The sequence below is a fragment of the Macaca mulatta genome, chromosome 6, assembly GCF_049350105.2.
Source record: "Macaca mulatta isolate MMU2019108-1 chromosome 6, T2T-MMU8v2.0, whole genome shotgun sequence".
NCBI lineage: Eukaryota > Metazoa > Chordata > Mammalia > Primates > Cercopithecidae > Macaca > Macaca mulatta.
Window position 1 is genome coordinate 7,819,368 of NC_133411.1, and position 21,356 is coordinate 7,840,723.

The window sequence follows — 21,356 nt, forward strand, 5'->3', positions numbered from 1 at the left end:
CTCCCTCGCCCAGCATCTCAAAAACTGCATTTTACATTCAGTATTGTTTCTTGATTGCATTAAGAAATATACTGCAGCCGGGCACAGTGGCTTATGCCTGTAATCCCAGAATTTTGGGAGGCTGAGGGGGGTGGATCACTGGAGGTCAGGGGTTGAAGACTAGCCTGGCCAACACGGTGAAACCCCATCTCTACTAAAAACACAAACATTAGCCAGCTGCGGTGGCACACACCTGTAACCCCAGCTACTCAGGAGGCTGAGGCACGAGAATCGCTTGAACTCTGGAGGCGAAAGTTGCAGTGAGCCAGGATTGCATTACTGCACTTGATCCTGGGTGACAGAGTGAGTCTCTCTCTCTCTTTCTTTCTAAATATATATATATGTGTGTGTATACTGTTTTTAATTTACATAAAAATATTTATAATCATATAAATAACAAAACCTCGGCTTTAATTACAAAATGTTGTTTGGTGGCTGCTGAACCAAATTAAGGAGGATTAGCTAGAGGCAAACTGCTAAGACAGAGTATGAGGCAATCAAGAAAAACTTAAAGTACCTAAACAATGACAACCTGTGTAACAGATCCTGGAAGCTGGACAAGGGCAACTGCACGTGTCCATTCCTGCTGGGCCAATCAATCAGCTGCCAGTCATTCTGCCAATGTTCACCGAGGACTGATGTGTCAGACAATCCTTGAGCTGGTGCACAGCAGGGACAGGCCATTCCTATCCTCTCTTCATGGAGCATGCATTCTAATGGGGTGGGGGACACAGATGATAAATGCGATAAAATATAAACGAGGTGGTATAGTATCCCCCAAAAAGATATGTTCAAGTCCTAACCCTGGGTGCTTGCGAATATGACCTTATTTGGAAACTCTTTGCAGATGTAATTAGGTTAGGAGGAAGACACAAGGGGTACCCTAATCCAATGCCACTGGTGTCTTTCTAGAAGAGACACGGACACAGGGAAAATGCCATGCGATGATGATGACAGAGTGATGCATCTACAAGCCAATGACACACGGAAACATCATGTGATGACATGTCAGAGAGTTGGGTGACGCACCAACAAGCCAAGGAATGCCATGGTTTGCCAGCAACACGAGAAGCTGAGAGGAGAGCATGGGGCAGACTCCCTTACAACCTTCGGAGGACACACGGCCTCAAACTTGATTTTGGACGTTCAGCCTCTAGGACTGTGAGAGCATGATGCACTTGTTTTAAGCCACCCAGTCTGTGATATTTTGTTACACAGCTCCAGGAAACTAATGGAGAAAAAGCGAATGGGGAACAGGGGCTGCTGAGGGTTATGTTTACATTTTAGACTAAAGAGCCATTCGGACGTCCTAAGATGGGGAGGGGGGAAAGCACGCCAGGCAGATGGAACAGTAAGTGCAAAGGCCCTGAGGCAGGAGGGTGCCAGCTGTGATTTTGGCTGCTATAGTTTGGGTTAGGGAAAGTGCTGGGAGGTGAGGTCGGGGGAAGAGGGGAAGGACCGGGGGATAAGGGACTTGCAGGTCATAGCAAGGTTGTTCCATTTTGCTGAGTGAGAAAGAAAGCCACTGGAGGGTTTTGAGCAGCAGAGTGGCATGAAGTGATTTTTTAAAAATTTTAAGTTCTGGGATACACATGCAAGACATGCAGGTTTGCTATACAGGTAAATGTGTGCCATGGTGGTTTGCTGCAATTGTCAACCCCTTACCTAGGCAATAAGCCCTACATGCATTAACTATTTACCCTGATACTCTTCCTTCCCCCAACCCCCCACAGGTCCCAGGGTGTGTTGTTCCCTTCCCTGTGTCCATGTGTTCTCATTGTTCAGCTCCCACGTATTACTGAGAACATGCGGTGTTTGGTTTTTCTGTTTCTGTGTTAGTTTGCTGAGAATAGTGGCTTCCAGCTTCATCCATGTCCCAGCAAAGGACATGATCTCATTCCTTTTTACGGCTGCATAGTATTCTAAGAGTAGCATGACCTGATTTTTAATAGTAACATCTTTTTTTTTTTAAAAAAGGATCACACAAGCAGCTGGGCAGAAAGTGGGAAACCAGCTAGAAGGCACTGCTTTAAATTGGACAGGTGCTGGGAAAGGGCGTAAAGAGGGGTGGAGGGAGGAGGAGGGGTAGCAGTCGGGTTCTGGATGTTTCTGGCAGTGGAGCCAAGAGTATGTGTTCATTGTGGACAGCGAGAGGAGCCAGGCATGACCAAGGATTTTGGACTGAGCCATTGGGAAGCAAAGAGCTCCCGAATAACGGGTGTTTGACTTGTCTGTGATTTTCTGTAGTTTACTGAATGCACGTTCTAATCCTTCGCCATGATTTCTACATGTACAATACGCAGGTACTTGAAAACGTCTGAAACATTCATTTTTATTATTAAACACCCCCACTTGCCCCAAAGCCTTTGTATGCAACACACGTACCTTTCCTGTTGGAGCGATGTTTGGAGGGTCAAGTGCTTAGTAATGTCTACTGATCTGTGCTGGAGACGAGGGGGTAGCATTTACAACACGCCGGTAGTATGGTTCTACTTAAAAGGCTTGGAGCCCGGGCGCCACTGGGCTAAGGCGGTTTCAGGGCCCTGGCCCGGGAGTGCATTTGCGGAGACTCCCCCTGAAGACAGGGCGGCAGCCGCGGGGCCTCACGTCGCCCAGGCTCGCGGGGCACCGCGATGATCAACGACACTGGCGTTTGCTTTGGACCTCACAGGATGTGTGGTTGACGCTGTATTCCAGTGCCATTGTCAACTCGGCTTCCATCGCGCTCGGAACACCGGGATGACAAACAGCAGGCTGTGGATGGCGGGCGGTTTCCTACCGACTCCTGTCTGCTCCGTGCAGCTGGAAAAATCGAAGCCGGGGGCCGGACGCGCCGCCCACGAGCCATTCCTCGGCTAGCACTGCCCATTTTGCCCAGGGAATTAACTTGGACGTTTTCACTTCACTTTTCACACAAAAAATCATTTAAAAAAGAAAACCAAACGCCTGTAAGCAGACCCGCTAGAGAGCAGAACTCCGCCGCCCGTCCTTCCCGGCTCCGGAGCGGCGGAGCCAGTCACCGGGCACTGCACGTGGGCCGCTCACCCAGCGAGGTGCAGGGAGCACGTGGGCCGGCGCGCGGACCCCGGAGAGCGCAGCGTGAACTGCTGCACGGCCCCTCAAATGAGAAGCCTGCGGCGGGATCTGTGACCCAGGCCGGCCCTTGCGTCAGGAGACAGGGCCCGCCGGCTGGGGGAGGCGCCTAGCGGTGTCGTCCGCGGCCCTCGCCTGGCTGCGCGGAAACTTCCACCGCTGGCGGTGACCGCCATGCGCCCCTGCGCACGCGCAGCGCAGCACTGGCGGCAGCCCGGAGACACCAGCCCTAGCGCGCATGTCTGCACGCCCAGGTCTGCACGCCGCGGCGGGCCAAGGGCGGCGTGCGGGCCTTCCAGCGGCTGCCTGTTCCTCCCAACCCCGGCCTAGTCTGAAAGGGCTCAACGCCGCCGCTGCTCCCTCCAGCCCCTCCCAGTCGCGTAGCTTCTGACGCCGACCTCACCCCGCCCGCGGCCGAAGGACCCCAACGCGCAGGCGCGGTAACCACGGCGGCGGTGTCTAGTGAGTATTTGAAATCGGCCGCGCGTGCGCACTGGCGACGCGGCCCGGCGACCGAGGCCGCGCTTCCTCCTGCCGCCCCCGTCCCCGCCCCCTCCCCCGCCCCTCATTGGAGCGGAGGCGGCGGCGGCCCCCTCCTTCCCCCGCGCTGTCGCCGCCGAGAGTGTCTTTTCACCGCCGCCGCCGCCGCAGGAACGCGGAGCCAGCGGCGCGAGCGTGACTGAGGGCTGGGCGCACGGGCGGCGGCGCCTCCCGCGGGTCCCTCAGCCGCGCGGCGCCTGGGCCCGCCCCCTCGGCCCCGCCGCCCGCCCCTCTCCGATGGCCTCTCCCCGCGGCCCGAGTGGAACGCCGCCGCCGCCGCGGCCCCCGCGCCCGCCCCGCGCCGCGTGAAGCGGGAGCCCCGAGACCGCAGCCGCCCGCTGGGACGCGCCAAGCGCCGGAGCCGCCCGCCGCGGCCTGCCCGGGCCCATCACCGCCGCCGCCGCCCCACGCCGGAGCCCGACGGGAGCGCGGCTCGAGCAGGAGGCCGGGGGCTCGGCCCGCCCGCCGCCGCCAGCCCAGGCCCGTCCGTCCGTCCGTCCGTCCGTGCGCGCGCGGCCGGGCCTCGGGGCGCGGCGGGGGCGGGGCCGCGTCGGGGCGGGCGGGCACGCGGGCCCCGCGGGGGCGGCGCGTGGATGGATCCGCGCGTGGCCTGGATCCAGCCCGAGCAGAAGGGGCCGGCCAATGCCCTGTGGATGCAGATCTGGGAGACCTCGCAGGGCGTGGGCCGCGGCGGCTCGGGCTTCGCGTCCTACTTCTGCCTCAACTCGCCGGCGCTGGACACGGCGGCCGCGGCGGGGGCGGCCGGGCGGGGCGGTGGCGGCCTGGGCCCCGCGCTGCCCGCCGCGTCGCCCCCGCCTCCTGGCCCCGCCGCGCCCGCCGCGCTGCCCCCCGCGTTGCTGACGGCGCTGGGGCCCGCGGCCGAGGGCGCGCGGCGCCTGCACAAGTCTCCGTCGCTGTCGTCCTCGTCGTCGTCCTCGTCCAACGCGGAGTCGGGCACCGAGAGCCCCGGCTGCTCGTCGTCGTCCTCCAGCAGCGCCTCGCTGGGCCGGCCGGGCGGCGGCCGCGGCGGTTCCTTCTTCAACTTCGCCGACGGCGCGCCCAGCGCCCCCGGCACAGCCAACGGGCACCCCGGGCCGCGCGGCCCCGCGCCCGCTGGCTCCGCGTCGCAGCACCAGTTCCACCCGGGTCGCCGGAAACGCGAGAACAAGGCCAGCACCTACGGCCTCAACTACCTGCTGTCCGGCAGCCGCGCGGCTGCTCTCAGCGGAGGGGGCGGCCCCGGGGCCCAGGCGCCGCGGCCGGGCACCCCGTGGAAGAGCCGCGCGTACAGCCCCGGCATCCAGGGGTGAGTGCACGGGGCGGCCGCGGGGGGGGGGGCGGGGACCATGGTCCTGGCCGGCGCCCGCGTTGCAGACACCAGTTACAGGCGCCCTGGCTTCTTTTGGAGGATGCATGTTGAAGGCCAAGGCCCGACTCTGCTCTGAAAGTTTTTTTGTTTTTTTTTTTTTTCTTGCTAATATGAAACTCCTTTATAATGGAGTGACTTGCCCAGATCCTGCAAGTAACAATGCAAGAAAGGGGCTGCTGAATAGGACCTGTAGGTATTTGTCTTTTTTACTCTTGAGACTGGAAAGGGAAATCGACTCTCCCCCTGCACCCCGCCTCCGGGCAAGTGAGGAACCCCTTGTTAAAGTGGGGCGTAGATAAGTGTGGAGTTTCATTAAGTTAAGTTGCAGAATAATTTAGCATTACCAGGAACTCAGATCACGTCGAAGGTAAATATTAACCGTTTTTATTTCATTTAAAACAAAAATTTAACTGTCAATTTAGAGGTGATTCATTTGGGGGGGGGTTGTGTGCTTTAATTTCGTGCTGCAGTTAACATAAGTATAGTATATACATATTGGCTTAATTCAAAGAAAAAAACAGATATGTCATATATATCTATTCTTTGGAAGATGCCATTATTATTTTAAATACTTCCACATCCGCCTGGAGGGAATTAGAGGCTCTACTTATTTTTAGTGCACCTACAGACGGCAAGGAATGAAAGCAAAGGTGGTGTGTGTGGGGTTGGAATTGCCCCAGGTGAGGCTGTTCAGGTGTGATGCTGTTGACGCAGCTCTTTGGCCATTTTGGGCTTTTCTGAGCGTCTGGAAATAATTTATGTGTGGGTTGTATGTCAGTATTTTAAGACTTAAACGATAAATTTTCCTTGCACGATTTTTTTCCCCCCAATTTAAAAAAGAAGGATTTGCCGGGGTATGAGGGTTGTTACATGCAGTAGAGTCCTACGAATAACCACAATTGCTAGGCGTTGGGAGTTGTTACAGTGCACTTTTTCTTGTAACTCTGTTTCTCATGTGAAGTATGTTGGGAAACAGAGTTGATACTTCTTTAAAGCGTGTGATACACTGTAATAGCCGCATGTTGTGTAACTTTTTTCACCTGGCTTGGGCTACAAGTGATGCCTTCTAAATTCCCTGAAGGTGTAAACATGCATTGCAGACACTGGCGGGAGGGCAGACTCCTCTCCCTCCAGTTCTTACCTGTAGAACTTTCTGAGAGCAGGTGGTTGGAAGCGGTTTCTTCTTGATGTATAGTAATGTATACCTCAGGGCTCGCTTGGGAGGACCTTTAGGTTTCCAGCCTGTTATGGAACTGGCATGGGCTCCGTGTCTCTTAGCACTAGAAAAAACAGACACGTCGTCTCTGCAAGTCTTGGGTTGTACCTCTGCTCTTAGCAGTAGCGCATCAGGCCCCACGCATCTCACTTGGACTCCCCAAGCTGTTTCCTCCTGGTAACTAGTAAGCCTCAGTAGGTCGTGTTGCTTTTGTTAGTGAATGAGCCCACTAGGGTCAGGTGCTGTGTTGGGATCTGGGGATCTGGTGCAGAGACGATATGGAGACAATCTCATGATCTTGACCCACCCTGAAACCTGCCTACAAGTGCCCCCTGCCTAGAGCACAAGAGTACCCTGCTCAGTTGTGCAGGTCCCCTCTCACGCTCTTCGTCACCCACGCCCAATCAATCATCAGATGCTGTTCGTTTGGCCCTTTTAATCTCTCCACACCTCATCCTCAGGCAGTCTCTTGTTACCTCTGTGGAGATCGCTCAAGCAGCCGGAGGTGCCTTCGATGCACTCTCGTCCTGCTTGAGTCCTTTCCCATCACTGCTAATGGGGTGATCTTCTCTGCCGGCAGGTCTGGTCAGGTTCCCCTTCACCCTCTGATGTCACCTCCTCCATCTCCAATCCCCCACATTAAAGTCTAAAGCCTAAAACTCAGCAACACCTCCAGGGTTCTGCTACTCAGATGACCCTGGGTCCTGGCCCCTGGCCCCACGCCCCACCCCTTGCCAACCTGTTAGAACCCAGCTGTAAGGCAGTATGGTGTAGGGCATAAGAGAGGGCTCTGAAGCCCGTCAGGAGGTCTGGTTTGATGCTACAGTCATGCTCTTGGAACCTTCCTTTTCACCTTTGCTGGAGACCTCTCCTTGCCTGTCTCCAGGTGGTGTGTACCATGCCTCCAGTATGGCCCTGGGTGCATCCACTTCCTGCTGTCTCTGCCCAAAGGGGCCCGTGAGGACTACCTGCTATGAGCCTAGAAGGGCACGTTGACCTCTGCTTGGGCTGCTACTCAAGCTGCTCTTTCAGAAGTAAACCTAAGCGGTGGTAGAGTTGGGCCTATGACTAGAGGAGGTAAGGTCCCCCCAGTGATCATTTCCACATGGCCCGTTGGTCCTACATGAACTAACCTTTTCGTGTCAAGAAATAGTTCCGTCTAGAACTTTCTTCTGGCCATCAGCTTACCCAGAGTGTTGAGAAAGGCCACCAAAAAGTCTTTCAGTTGTGCCTTAGAGAAGGAAATAACTGAGTTTTAAAGGCACACCTGAGCTGACCAATAGTAAAGGATCTTGTTGCTGGGAAGCTGCTTGGGGTTGTGATATAGTCCCAGGACGTGCACTTCTGAAAATGCAGTGTGCGTTCCTCATGGGAGGATGAGCCTGCTGCGGAGCACTGGCTGAACCCAGTTGGGTCTTTGCCTGGTAGCCCATGTGGCAACCTGCACTATTTGTCCTTTTCTGGGGAGGAGTTTTCTGTCCTTGGACACTTTGCCTGGTGGCTTGGCCTTGTGAGACTGCCAGTCTGCCTTCTGCTCAAGTAGGATGAAGAAAAAGCAGGTGAAAGAGGACAGGGATTGGTGCAAGAACCTTCAGAGGAGAGGAGGTGAAATGCTCCTTTTGACTCTGGTTCTTACTCCATTGTTTGATTGAAATCCCAAGCCTTTGTTTTGGGAATGGTGTGCTTAGCGTGAACTCTGCTGTTGACCTGGGCTTCTGACCTTGAGATGTTGGGCAGGTGTGTGGACAGGCCCTGGGCCCGTTGCATCCCAGCCTCTGGCTGCTGTTACTTGCACGTGCTCTCATGCCCTGACCCAGCGGGGCTTTGAGCTGTTGTTACTTTGCCATGGTCATTCTAGCAGCTTTGGAAACCTCTCCAGGTTAAAAGTCTTGCGTAAGTGAGAGTGGGAGCATGGCCTTCAGATATTTGGCCACATCCTTCCTGGTGTGTTACAGAGACCCAGGAAGAGTGTAGTTGAACGAAGACATGTGCAGGTGTCCCGGGCCTTGAACAGCTTCTATTCAGAGTTTGGCCTTGCGAAGGCTGTGCCATCTCAGGTGTGCCTGCAGTGTGCAGCAGGTGTTTGCAGCTTCCTCTCTGCAGGTTTCTTGATATTTAATTTCATCTTTTAATATCTTCTGTTAACTCAAAGGAAATTCTTAGTTTGACGTATGAGAGAGACTGACCACTGTCAGCATAGGACATGGTCAGCCGTATCTCACAAGGCCTCTGGTGAGAGTCGTTTCCAACTTGGTGCATGTTTTTTTCGATTCTTTCTTGCAAAGGAGTCAGAGCTTGGAGGCGCAACCAGGATCCCCTCCTCTCCCTCTAGCCTGGCCTCACTGACATAAAGTTGAGCAGGTGTGACCTGTCTGGAACGTCCTTGTGATGCTCAGCAGGGCCTGCTGCAGAGCACGGGAGGCATCACTCTAGGGGCCTTTCCCTCCCATACCTTCCTGTGAGTGTCCAGGATACATAGAAAGGCTGTCGTGAGACCTGCCGTAAAGGATGGCGGTGGCACGTGTGGACCTTGCTTTCTGAGTTTCACTGTCTGAGTCCCAGAGGTATAAGCTTGTGGAGAGAAGTGTACATGATCACACTAAGCAGATACTTGCTCCTGCACTGTTGGAGGAGGAGGAGGGATTAATTTCATAATTTCATAAATCAACTCTTCCAACACTCCTCCTGTTTAGTAATAGCATCACTTGTTCCTGTCTTTTGTTCCATTGCCAAGCTCCCCAAGGTGAAATTGAAAATAGAGTGCAAGACACAGGCTGTGTTGGAGTTGAGGAAAGTTTTGCTGGAGAACTGCTTGCACCACGTGTCTGGTCACTGATAGATGAGGACTGGCCAGGTCAGGACAGCTGACACTGGGAGAAGGGGCTGCCCGGGGGGGCATGACAGACTCTGGAAAAGGAGGGTTGGAGTATTAAACTGGCTGGGAATGAGAGGCCTCTAATCTTTTCTCCAAAAAAAAAAAAAAAAAAAAGGCTTAATGCTCATGCGGTGGAAGTCAGAGTGAAGCAAAGTGAGTTCTGTCTGTCTTGCTGCTATGAGCGTGTGATGGAACAACAGTGTCATTTGCTTTTTCTCAGAAATACTTAATGCATGTTTGTGACATAATTTTTTTAAGTAATTTCAAATAAATATTTTAAAGTAAAAAGTTCTAAGATTTTTGTGTCTCCAGGTAAAGTCTCAAACTGTCTTTGGTCACTAATATGAGATTTTGTCTTCATTTTAAATGGATTCATGTAAGTGTCCTGTGGGAGAAGAGTTAATGGTTATCCTTGGAAAATAAGAACTTTTTATGCCTCAGTTAGGTCATATGGTTTAGGATCTGATTTTGTAGTTGTGGAGTAAAAAAGGTTGTTTAAGAAAAAAAAAACAAAAAACCTTGATATTCAAATTCAGAAACTTGATTTTTGAGGATGCAACCAGAATTTGGACTAACGGTGGAGAGGGCTGGCGGAGTCAGACCACCCAGACTCGCAGAAGATTGAAGAAGCTGCAGTGCTCCTGTGGAGAGGCCCTTTCTAGGAGGTGTGGCTGGCTTGTCAGTGCTTTCTCTTCTCTGCAGTGAATTGGATGGCAAGCCTCGCCCTCTTTGAAAGGTGCCACTCTGAGCCTGCCTTGAGAGCATCTCAGGGAGGGCAGAGAGGTGGCCTCGGTCAGCGCTGACAGGTGCCCAAATTACCTGACCTGTTGTGAACATGTGCCTGAGTGAGGTGGCCAGGATGCCTTTTCTCCCAACACTGGGGATGTACACTCATGCAACATCCTATTTTTGAGATTTCTATGTTGTGGTAGTTCTCTGTTGCTGTGTAGCAAATTAGCGTAAACTCAGAGGCGTAGAAGAACACTCATTTATGGTCTTGTGGATTCTGTGTGTCAAATCAGGGATGGCTGGGCTGGGTTCTCTGCTCAGGCTTTTGCAAAGCTGAAGGGTGTTGGCCAGCTGTGTTCTCAGCTGGCACTCAGGGTCCTCTTACCAGCGCATTCCTGTTATTGTTAGAATTCAGCTCCTTGCAGGATCGAAGTCCTTGATTGCTTGCTAGCTGCCAGCAGGGGAATTGGGTAGGGCTCTCTCAGCTTCTTAAGGCCACCTGCATTCCATCTGCAAAGCAAGGTACTTTGAATTTCTCTGACGTTTCCCGCCAGCTGCTTAGAAGCCCATGGAAGCCCCCTGCTTCTATGGGCTTGTGTGATTGAGTCAGGCTCCTGCAAATAACCTCCCTACCTGAAGGTCATGTAGTAATACAACATGATCATGGTGTGATAACCTCATCAGAGCCACAGGTTCCAAGGAGTAGGGTGTAGGACCTTGAGGGGAGGAGGTTCTTCTGTGGGTAGACTTCCCCTGGCGTGGAATCGGTTGATGAGGAAGTTGTGGTTCTTCTTGTCCAACACTTTTCCCCTGACTGGACTCCAGCCCATCGCAATGACTCTTGCAGATTGCCGGTTCTGTCCTCTGGCTTGGTGGTTACTGCTGAACTCAGGCAGCCACCATAACCAGGAGAACCTTTCTGTGCTGCAGTCAGATGGACATTCTTTAAAATATGTCGTTTAAGAAAAGTTTGCAGGAAAGCCGTGTGAATATATGAAACTACGGTGATTGAAAAGTCCTGTTTGTGAGGTGTCCTGCATTGGCTGGATTAGGAAAGGGGTCATTCCTATGCAGGTGGGGGTCGATGACTTACCCAAGAGTCACCTCTGGAACATTCTCGTATGTTCATAGCAGTCCATCTTTGCAGAAGGTGTGGGGGACACTTGTCCTGCAAGCCCAGGTTCGTAGGAATGTTAGCTTCCCCAGACCCTTGGCCGCAGAGCACCGTGCCTCCTTTAGGAGGGACAAGAAAACTCCCATATGGTTCTTCCCTCTGTCCCTTCCTGAGCCCCTCTGAGTGTTTGGCTCTTGTGGAGTTACTGCTGCTATAACAAAGCTGACCCGACTGCCCTCCTGAGTCTCCTCAGGGAAGGAGGAGCTGTATTGTAGCCTGCATTCTTAGTGCCAAGCACACGGTAGCCACTAAGTATGTATCTCCCAAGAAAGAAGAGCAGAAAGAGGATCTGCCAGCTCAGGAGGGCAGGTGGGGGATGGCAAGTCTGCGGAGTGTTCATAAACCAAATGCTAAGGGAAACTTTTGTTGGTTGTCTTAGAATTTTAAAAAATAAAGTCTGTTGCAGTTTATCTGCTTTCCTTCCTGGAGAGTGGCTAAACTAATGTTCTCTTTTACAATATAGAATGCGAGAGCAGAAAACATTCAGGAAAATTCTATACTGTATTTGAAAAACATCACCATTTAGTTTTAACTGCTCGCTCTTATTATAAAAATTAATACCTAACTATGAAAAGTTAGAAAGCCTGGAGAAGTATGGAGATGAGTTGTCCACCATTGGGCCACCTAGAGAGTGCACTGTGAGCCTGTCCCTGGTGTCCTGTACTCTGGTGATGTGCACTGCATTTGCTGGCAGTGAGCCAGGGAGTGGACCACATCCGGGCCTGGGCCGGGTGGATCTCTGCAGAAGTTTATCTCTCGGCTGACAGGGTGGGCTAGATAGGAGCAGCTCTGAGGGTCCCTATTGGCAGAGAATGTTTTTGATTATCAATGACATGCCTTTTTGTTGTGGGCTTGTGATCTTTTTCTTTCCTAAATCAGCTGCTGTGCATAACCAGTTAGGCTCTCCCGTGGCTTAAGATTGGAATTGGTTTCCCAATGCTAGGATGTGGGTGTTAGGTGGTTTCTATCTTTCCGTTTGAAAGAGGTTTCAGATCAGTGTAACATTTCTAGAATCCTGTTGATCTGAAGGAATGGTAGAATGTAGTAGTTTAAGGGAAATGAAAAGTTGAATTATTTTGATGTTTCTGCTTTAAACCTGCTGGGTGGAGTCCATTTCTGAGCACTGGGAGCCACGTGCTTGGCTCTTGAGAGCCTAGCTCAATCAGCCCATGTCACACACTCACAGGTCTGGCTTTGCCTGGTTTCGCCACGGTTTCTAACTTGAGCCTCAGTTTCCCCAACTGTGAAGCGGAGCCTGTGGCACCCACCTTAGAGCACATGAAAGACTTGGAAGAGGCCGGGTAGCCTGTAATCCCAGCACTTTGGAGGTCAGGAGATCGAGACCATCCTGGCTAACACGGTGAAACCCCATCTCTACTAAAAAAATACAAAAATTAGCCGGGCACGGTGGCGGGCGCCAGTAGTCCCAGCTACACGGGAGGCTGAGGCAGGAGAATGGCTTGAACCCGGGAGGCGGAGCTTGCAGTGAGTGGAGATCGCGCCACTGCACTCCAGCCTGGGTGACAGAGCGAGACTCCGTCTCAAAAAAAAAAAAAAAAAAAAAGACTTGGAAGCACTCTGTGAGTTGTCATGCAAGAGATTAAAAAGGCCACCACTGCCCTTTTCTCCTCTCTTTAAGGAAATTGAAACCAAAAATTAAGTCCTCCTTCTTGCCAGCTGGACAGGAAAAGCCTTTTTCTTGGTTTTTTGAAAATACAGCTTTCACTTTCAGATCAAAGTGAAAACTGCTAAAGACTGAATGTTCTGAGTTGTGGGAGTGGGGGGCTGGAGGGGTGTTATGAATTGAAAGATACTTTTCTATTTTTAAAACATTTAAACAATGCCTTAATAATATCTGTTCTAGTTTTGTGTTTTAGTTTTTTTTTTTTTTTTTTTTTTTTAACTGTTCTGAAGGTACATCAGCACTGTTCTACAGCTTTAAATAAGAATCTCATCTCCCTAGAGGCAAGGGTACTCTCGATGTATTTGGTCAGGGGTGAATGTGCTGCTCTGTGTAACTCGTTTAAAGTTGGTTAAGGTTTTTTTTATTTTGTGCACATAGTAGAAGGAGTGAATGAAGTGTTTTCTGAACTCTTCCAGCTTTTAACATAGTATTCTGTGTATAGCGAAAGAAAACAAAATTAAGGGCCAGGGAACATTAAGAAGGCAACTAGAACAGCACTGTCCAGTAGAGCTTCCTGTGGAGATGGAATAATTCTAGTTTTGCACTAATACAGTAGCCACTGGCCATATGTGACTTTTGAGCACTTGAAATGTGACAAATGCAACTGAGGAGCTGAATTTTAATTTTATTTACTTTTAATTAAAATTTAAATGGCCATATATTTAGACAGCTCTGAACTGCAGTAACTTTAGACTCTATTTGAAACAGCGTTTGATTCAGTAACTGTTGCTGAAATAAATTGAAACTCATACAACAGTAAAAACTGTGTTACTCAGCAAGTTACCACTGTGAAAGCTCTAGAAATTGTTTGAATTTCCAATGCAAATCCTTTTCAAACAGCCGCTGTTTTAATAGCACATGAAGCATAAAATAGGTGCATAGCAGCGCAACACAGAGCAACACGGAGAAACTATTGTGACCTGGAGTGTCTCCAGTCCAGCATGCAGGTGATAGGTCTCTCAGCGTTTTTGCACACAGGTTAATGATGGTGCAGACGGTCACTTCCTTCTCTGAACAGCCTTCCTGGTCACCAGCACCACTGTGGCTCATGTGTGTGAGGCTCTTTTGGCTTAGCTCTCTACGTGAGTTTGCTCCTTGAGTTCCCAGAGCTGACCCATGAAATGAGTGATATTACTCCTGTTTTGTAGATAGAAAACTGAAGCCTTGACAGGCTGACATGACCTGGCAAAAGGTGCTGCACTTGGAAATGTCAATTCACGGCTGACATCTGGACACTTTACTCCTAACTGTTCAGTGAACAAGACGTTGCTAACATGCGGGGGATGGAACCTAGCAACTCATTCTACAAGTATGGTTCAAATATGTTGGTACAGGGCCTTTTGCTTTGTTTTCCTAAAGAGATTAGATTCAGATGTGGCGGAGTGCTTTGACAGCCACCGCAGGACAAAGTTGACAGCTCTGGGGTTGGGGAGTGTTGAGGATTTCGGAGGGAAGCCAGTCCTGTGCAGTAGTGCGCTCTGGGTTCGTGCTTTCTCGAGGTGTTCCAGAACTGGCCTGGAGGGAGGCTGCAGTGCGGCAGCGGGATTTCTGTCACCTGGAGTATTCTTAGAAGTTGCATTCTATGAAAAGTGGAGCATCTGATGAGCTGTTTACTCGCTGTTGTATCTGACGGCAGTTGAAAGACAAAGCAGGACTGGCAGCGCAGCCGCCTCAGTCAGCACTGCTGCGTTGGGGGCTTGACCTGCAGTCTCGCAATCCTGGGCAATAACTCATTTTCAAGAAAGAAAAATTAAACATTAAGTGATTGAAGCGTCTTGCCCAAGCCGCTACTAGAAAATAAAGGTGCTGGTGCCCAGGTGCAGGTCTGCATGGTGTGCAAACCTGGGCTCCTTCCCACACCCCCTCAGAGAGGGCACTGGTATGTTGGAGTGAAGAGCCACGCAAGACCTCTGTGAATGGGCAGAGATGGGCCCGTGGCGCAACACAGTAAAATGTATTTTGGTTGTGGGCATTGTCTCTAAACTTATGTAAAACATTATAAAAAATGGAAGGACAACGATGAAATGATGGCCAAAAACATAGAAAAGGATACCTTGCATGTCCTGTGAAATGCAAAGAAATTCTAAAGTGTCATTACGAGTTACCTCATGGAAGAAAGCAAAAGGTGAATCTATCTAGAGTTTGTGGTTCTGACTCACAAGAGACTGATGTTCATGCTGAAGGACAAGTGTGATGGGTGGAAGGATAGAGCGCCAAGACCACACTCTAAAGATGGGAACCTATGGGAACTGTCCAGGGAGATGAAAGCATGGAATGAACTGAAGCTTGCGGACTTGTTGAGTAGAAAGAGCCTTTTAGGATTGGTTTTAGAATAAAATAATAAGGCCTGTGGTTGGGGAAGATGACTTGCTGTTCACAGAGCCTCCCTTAACAGGTGGGGACCTCAGCTTTTCCTTTGCTGCCATCAAGTGAGTGGTGTACAGTCCTAGCCACAGTAGTAATCTCTACTGGCCTGACTGAGCCCTCACCCTTTATGCAGTGTCTCCTGCCACCCTCCTGGGAGAGGCTGTTCTCAGCATAGCTGGCCTGGGGTCACACAGCTGGTAGGTGTAAAGCTGGCGTCGGAGTCCAGGTAGTCTCACTCCATAGCCTGCCTCTTTAGCCACCGCAGATGTAGAGCAAAGCAAGAATTGTCCAAAGAGGTAAGCTAATAAAGAGGAAAACAGGCTGGGTGCAGTGGCTCATGCCTGTAATCCCAGCACTTTGGGACGCCGAGAGGGGTGGATCACGAGTTCAGGAGATCGAGACCATTCTGGCCAATTCTCTGGGTGTGATGGCACGCACTTGTAGTCCCAGTTACTTGGGAGGCTGAGGCAGGAGAATCCCTTGAACTCAGGAGGCGGAGGTTGCAGTGAGCCAGGATCACGCAACTGCACTCCAGCCTGGGTGACAGAGTGAGACTCCATCTCAAAAAAAAAAAAAAAAAAAAAAAGGAAAACAATTATGCTGAGTTCCAGTAATCTCTGGGTCCAGAGAAGTGATATCTGACTTCTCAGGAGAGATGCTGGTGCTGTCTGAGGGCCTGCCCAGTCTCCGAATGATTCAGACACTCCAGGGATGGACAGTTAGTGCCCTAATTTTCCCAAGAGGATTCTGAGGGTGACTTCTCTCAACCCAACAGGAGGACCTGGTGCTGTCATCACCAGTTGGAGAGAGGCTGTTTTGTGAGGCTGGGGACCACCTGCTGTGTGTGCCGTCTTACACTGCCATTTGCTGATCGCTTTAGAGCTAGAGGTTGTTTCTAAGAGTACTTCGTGCTAACTAAAAAATGACGACATTGTTTTTATAAAACTGATTCATGGTTTGTTTTTTGAAGCAGAAAGCTCTGAAGTCACTCAGTCCCACCACCCAGAAGGACAATTAGGTGACTGTCACTATAGGACCTCTCTAGGCTCGTGTAGATGGACACATGGATTGGTCAGTAGAAATACTTACATTAAAAGTCTTATCTTTACATAAATTTGCCAAATTATTAATTTTGCTTGAAAGGGAAAGATGTCTAACTTCAGTTGGAAATACTGGTTTCTGAGAGATAGTGCTGAGGCTAAGAACATAAAACATGAAAACCGTAAGTGGCTAAGTGCAGAAACATCAGAGTAAAATCTTTGATGAAGTCTTGGTTTGCTTGGGCTGTGTAGGTTGGAGGCTCAGCCTTTGTTTCTCCCTCCTGTGGTGCCCAGTGGTGGTGTTTCTGTGTCCATGAATTTTCAGCATCTGTAGTTTGTAGTTATGACCACTACTGCACCTAGCCCTTACTGAGGGCCAGGGCCTGTGCTAAGCACTTCCCAGTGTGGATTCATTAAGTCCTCATAACAGCACCATGTGGGGGCAGCTGCGTCCCTATGTCGTACTTGGGACGCGATCTGACCCCAGTCACTTCGGGCTCCTAAAGGGTCTGCAGTCTCGCCTCTGCCTGGGAAACCACGATTTGCAGCATATTCCACAGACCTCATGCTTATCACCAGGAGGCTTCCTGGGACTGCTGTCTGAGGTTTCTAAGTTCCTAACGTGGTTCATGCTTCTGGTGAGTTTCTTTGAGGCGACATACCCAGCATTGCCTCTGGTCAGCTCAGCCCTGTGGTCCCGCGTGGCATCCTGCAGTGTCCTCTGGCTGTGACTCGTGCCGCGCCACCTTGACCTGGCATCCACTGTCCTCCACTGCGTTTGCAGGTGGGAGCCACTGTTGGTGCCTTTTGTCATGTGTGTTGAATGGTCAGGGTCCCAAATAAGAGCTGATTGGGGTCATTCTCCTTGAATCTGCCATGTGCCTGGACCACTCTTTGCTTCAGAACTCACACATGTTGCCTGTCCTCTCTGGCTTGGAGGGTTGTGTGGAATCAAAGGTGAGACCCAGTCCCCAGGGATGGGCGGTTGCCTTTGATTGCCCAGCTGTCCTGAGCGCCCTCGCTTCCGCGCCCAGCTGCTGCCTCGGTTGCTTGCTTGAGGATCCGGATGTAGACTGAGGTCGGCCTTAATGTGGCAGGGGGTTTCTCTTGAGCCTTGGATACTTTGCTACTGGTCCCATCTTCCTGTGAGTGGGAGCGTTCCGCCTGGCCCAGCCTCCCAGCGGTGACCTTAGCTCTCTTAGTATATGGGCTCTGCCCGCCTTGGTCCCCAGCTTGCCACCCTAGTGCAGTTGCTGCTTCGCTCTTGTTCCGCTCCTTGTCTCTGTCCACCCTGTGCTTTATTGATGTGTCCTTACTCGGTGTTTTCTGTGGAGCAGGGCATCCTGGGCTTCCTCTCTGATCCCTGGCTCCTGTGCTCTTCCCTGCTGGGCTCCCTCTTCCTTTCCGTTTTCTGCTGTGTTGCCCTCACACAGCTGGCATGCCACGGATGTCGCTCACCCAAGCCCTTCCTAGTGTTGCTCACCAAACACCTCCCACCTTGCCCCCGGGACCTTCTCCCCTTCCAGGCTGCAGGCAGGCTGAGGGCCTGGCATCTCAGGAGTGCCGAGGCTCAGCGGGAGGCAGTGGGGCCTTTGCTGGCAGCTGGGCTCTGCATCCTGACTTTCTGAGGGCTTAGTCCTTTTGGTCCATCTTGAATCTCCTCCAGGCTTTTGGACTCTCTGCTCTGTAGCTGGCCCATGGGAACAGGTACACTCAGGCCTGGTCTTAGACTCCACTACTTGGGCTGTGCCGGTGCCCTTGGTGTCCTCTTAGTCCGTCCCACCTGGGGGCCCCATCCTGCTGTCCCTTGTGCCAGAGTGCTGTCCTCTTGTCTTTCCACAACTGGCTGCTCATTGCCTTTCCCATCTCAGACTCAGTTCCAGCCCCTTGGTATCAGGGAGGCTCTCCTTGAGCACCCAACCTAAAGTTCACAGCTGTGGTTACCCGTTTAAATTTCTGCCTAGCACCTTTTTGGTTTATTTTGGCTACTTATCTCCCCCATCATGCCCCCTGTCCCTCCCATATAAACTCAGTGAGTAGGGACCGCATCATCATCCTGCCCACAGCTCTACTGTCTGTATCAACCGGGTGCGCTATGCAGAGGCTCATGGTAAATAACTGCAGACCACGAATCCCATCTACTTGCTGTGCTTTAATATTGGCTTACATCTTTGGATCCAGTGAGTTCTTTTCTCTCTCCCTCTCTCTCGCTCAGTCATACTTACTTTGTGTAATTGGTGATTTCCAGCCTTTTGTATAGTCCTTTCTTGAATAGTTGTTTTCTGTCATCTTGGCGGGGCCTCAGGGGGTTGACTGTGTGGAGGGCAGGGGCTGCAGAGCTGCAGCTGCTGCCTGGGCTCTCATGGCGCCTGCGAAGTATAGGCAGGTGCTTTGCCTCTGAGCCATCTGTAGAATGGGGTGACGGTGGTTTCATCAGACTCAGTGAAGCGTGTCATACAGTGAGCGCCTGGTCACAGCAGGCAGATGAGGAATGTCAGCTAATGAGTATTCATCACCAATGAATAGTAACAATTTTTTCTACTAAGGCTATGTAATGTAGCCTCGGAATCCCACTCAGCACAGCCCCCTGGCAGCAGTGCCTTTGAGAGCTGGCATGGTCGAGAGACCCTGGTTGGCCTTACTAGTGTGGTTGGGGTACTTGAGAGAACTCCTTCCTCACATAGCTCTTCCGGTGTTTAGTCTTTGCATCTGGAGGTTTTTCGCGATTGTGGGATAGCTTTTTCAGGGGCCTTCCCTTTGGCAGGGCAGGGACGTGTACTGCTGCAATCTGGGGTATGGGATAACTTTCTAAACCAGACCCAGAACTTGACGGCTGAAGGGGCCTCTTAGCCATGCGGGGCTAGGAGCTGACACAGGGTCAGCAGCACGAGGTCCTGTGGTGCTGGGTGGCAGAGCCCGGAGGGAGCCCCTGCTGGTGTGACTTTAGTGTAAAGGCTGCGGGATCCCAAATTCTTACAGAAGACTTAAGACGGGCACAGTGATGTCTGCTCTTTGACTTTTGCAGTATGAATTAGTAAAACTGAAATGATTACGCTTCATTTATTAGGATTATGAAAACAATAATGTACTTATTGAAGAAAATGTGGAAAATACAGAAACTACCTATAATTTTTCTATTGTTAACATTTGAGCATATTTCTTGTCACTTTTAATGCTGCTTTAAATATGTAGCAAATGTATCATTTTGCATTAAAAAAAAAATGCTGCTAGCATTTCCTCCTGTCTTTAAAAAGCTCTTTTAAACAACTTTAAAATATTGTATAGATAGATGTACACAATTTTCTCAATAATTGGAGTTATATTTACATCTTGTCACACTTTAGGAAAGGACTGGCCTACTTCTGTGTTGGGTTCCTTCCTGAGTGTGCTTTCCAGCTCAGTGGCTCGGACTTCAAGATGGAGACTTGAGTCCTGGTTCTGTATAGTCTTGGGCCAGTTACCATATGTCTGATGAATACTTAGTTTTGTCATCTGTAAAATGAAAATAGCAGTACTTGCCTCAAAGACTATTTGGGAGGATCTAGTGTGAATGTTGGTAATGCGGATATTGTGTAGTGTCCCAGAATATTAATGTTTTTAGCCTCTTGGCTCTTACTCTGTATTGTTGCCCCAAAAGATGACGTTCGCTTCTTATTTTTCATCCAGTGTAAGGATATCTGGAAAGACAAAGTATAGCTGCTTTCATTTCAAAAGTGATCAGCTGCTTGAGCTAGCAAGCAAGCTAGCTTCCAGGCGCAGTTATGCAGTTTCACAGCAGGCGCGGTTCCCTCGGAGCACCCAGAGGTGCTCTGTGGTCATCAGCAGTGATGCTGTGGCTGCACTGCCAGACGGGGTGGCAGGTGGACCAGAGCAGATGTGGCTCAGGAAGTGCCGTCTTCTTCGCCTCTCCTTAATCTCTTTCAGAGTCTGTGGGTTCTTGATTGCGCTGTGGGTTGCTTCAGACTCCAGTATTAGGAGATTGAACCCCTTGGGTTTTTGTGTGTGTGTGTGTGTGTGTGTGCTGAGCTGGGTTGAGGACATGTTAAGCAGGTGGGGTGCCTCCCCTGGGTTTGCTCCTGGTGGTTCCTGTAGTGTGGGGTGGTTCTGAGTAGTTCTGGCCCCACTGCTGGGGTATCTGCCGACTCAGTTTGTGAGATGTGGAGCTTCATCCTGGTCTGGTGCCTCATTTTCTTCTTTAGCAGTGGGCTTAGAACCAATGCAGATTCCCAAGTTAAGTATTTTTCCTGTGGCTTAATTATTACAAGTTTCTGGTACCTAAGCCCTTTCTTACTTTCTGTTCCGAGGGGAAGAGGAGATTATGGTGTTTCTCCCCACTCCGAGTGGCCCCAGGACCTTTGCATGGCATTTGCCGTGTGCTTGGGTTTGCTCTACTGGGGTGAAAGAGTATCATGCCCCCCAGCACTCACAAAGGCACCTCTGCTCACCCTCCGGTGAGGTTCTGACTGGCCCTGGGACATCACCTGCTCCAGGATCCTCTGTGGCTCATCCCAGGAGAGATGTGGGAGAGGGAAGGGGAAAAAAGGCTTACACTTGTCGAGTGGAATTCCTGTAGGTCTGAGTTCCACATTGATTCCTAAGCTGCAGAACCCTTCTGCCCTGGCTGTTTTGTGAATGGTAGTCAGTCTTAACCTTTTTAACCAAGTTAACATTGGCTGTCTCAGGAGGCTCACAGCTCCTGCTCCTCCTCCAGGGGAGTGCGCCCTCCTCCTCTGTCGGTAGCTGTCAGGCGCCCCTTCCCTCCGCAGCAGATTCTCCTGGGTCCTTGCCTGGCCTTCTCCTTACACGTGAGCCTGCAGCTTCATTCACAGCCGCTGTGTAGAAAGACAGGCACATCGATAGGTCCCTCCCTGCCCAGAGTGGGTGGAACTGAGGCAGACACTAAAAGCAGCTGACTGGCAGCCCTAGAAACACGAAGGGTTTCATTTATAGTTTCAGTCCTTTTCCTTCTTTCGAGCCTTGATTTAAAAAAGAAAGGAAAAAAAAAAGCCTTGAAATCCTGCTTCTGGATTTTCTAATTTGTGCAGGTATTAGTTGCCTTGTAATGTAATTAAAAATAAATAAAAATGATTTATAATTAGCTCATTAACTGTATCAGTAAATGGATGCTTTAAAGAGGATCATTGATCCCTCAAAACAGAAGCAATGCAGTCGTTCCCTCATTATGCTGTACTTGAGATTTGCTCTAGCAACCCACTCTTCCTAAAGTTAA

At 50.8% G+C, this 21,356-nt stretch overlaps 1 protein-coding gene and 1 long non-coding RNA gene across 3 annotated transcripts in view; one reads left to right on the forward strand and one right to left on the reverse strand.

Annotated features, from left to right (window-relative positions):
* Positions 1-379: 379 nt before the first annotated feature.
* LOC106998645 (uncharacterized) lies at positions 380-3,263 on the reverse strand. The gene is made up of 2 exons (XR_003730217.2): positions 2,425-3,263; positions 380-752 (listed from the first exon to the last, which is right to left on the reverse strand). It is a non-coding gene; the product is annotated as an uncharacterized LOC106998645 (long non-coding RNA).
* Positions 3,264-3,728: 465 nt separating this feature from the next.
* The window catches only part of TENT4A (terminal nucleotidyltransferase 4A), a 43,434-nt gene continuing 25,806 nt past the window's right edge, over positions 3,729-21,356 (forward strand). The window contains exon 1 of one of the 2 annotated variants that reach the window (XM_028849270.2): positions 3,729-4,978. In XM_028849270.2, the coding sequence (XP_028705103.1) occupies positions 4,266-4,978 (713 nt within the window). In that variant the 5' untranslated portion in view covers positions 3,729-4,265. 2 annotated transcript variants of the gene reach the window in all.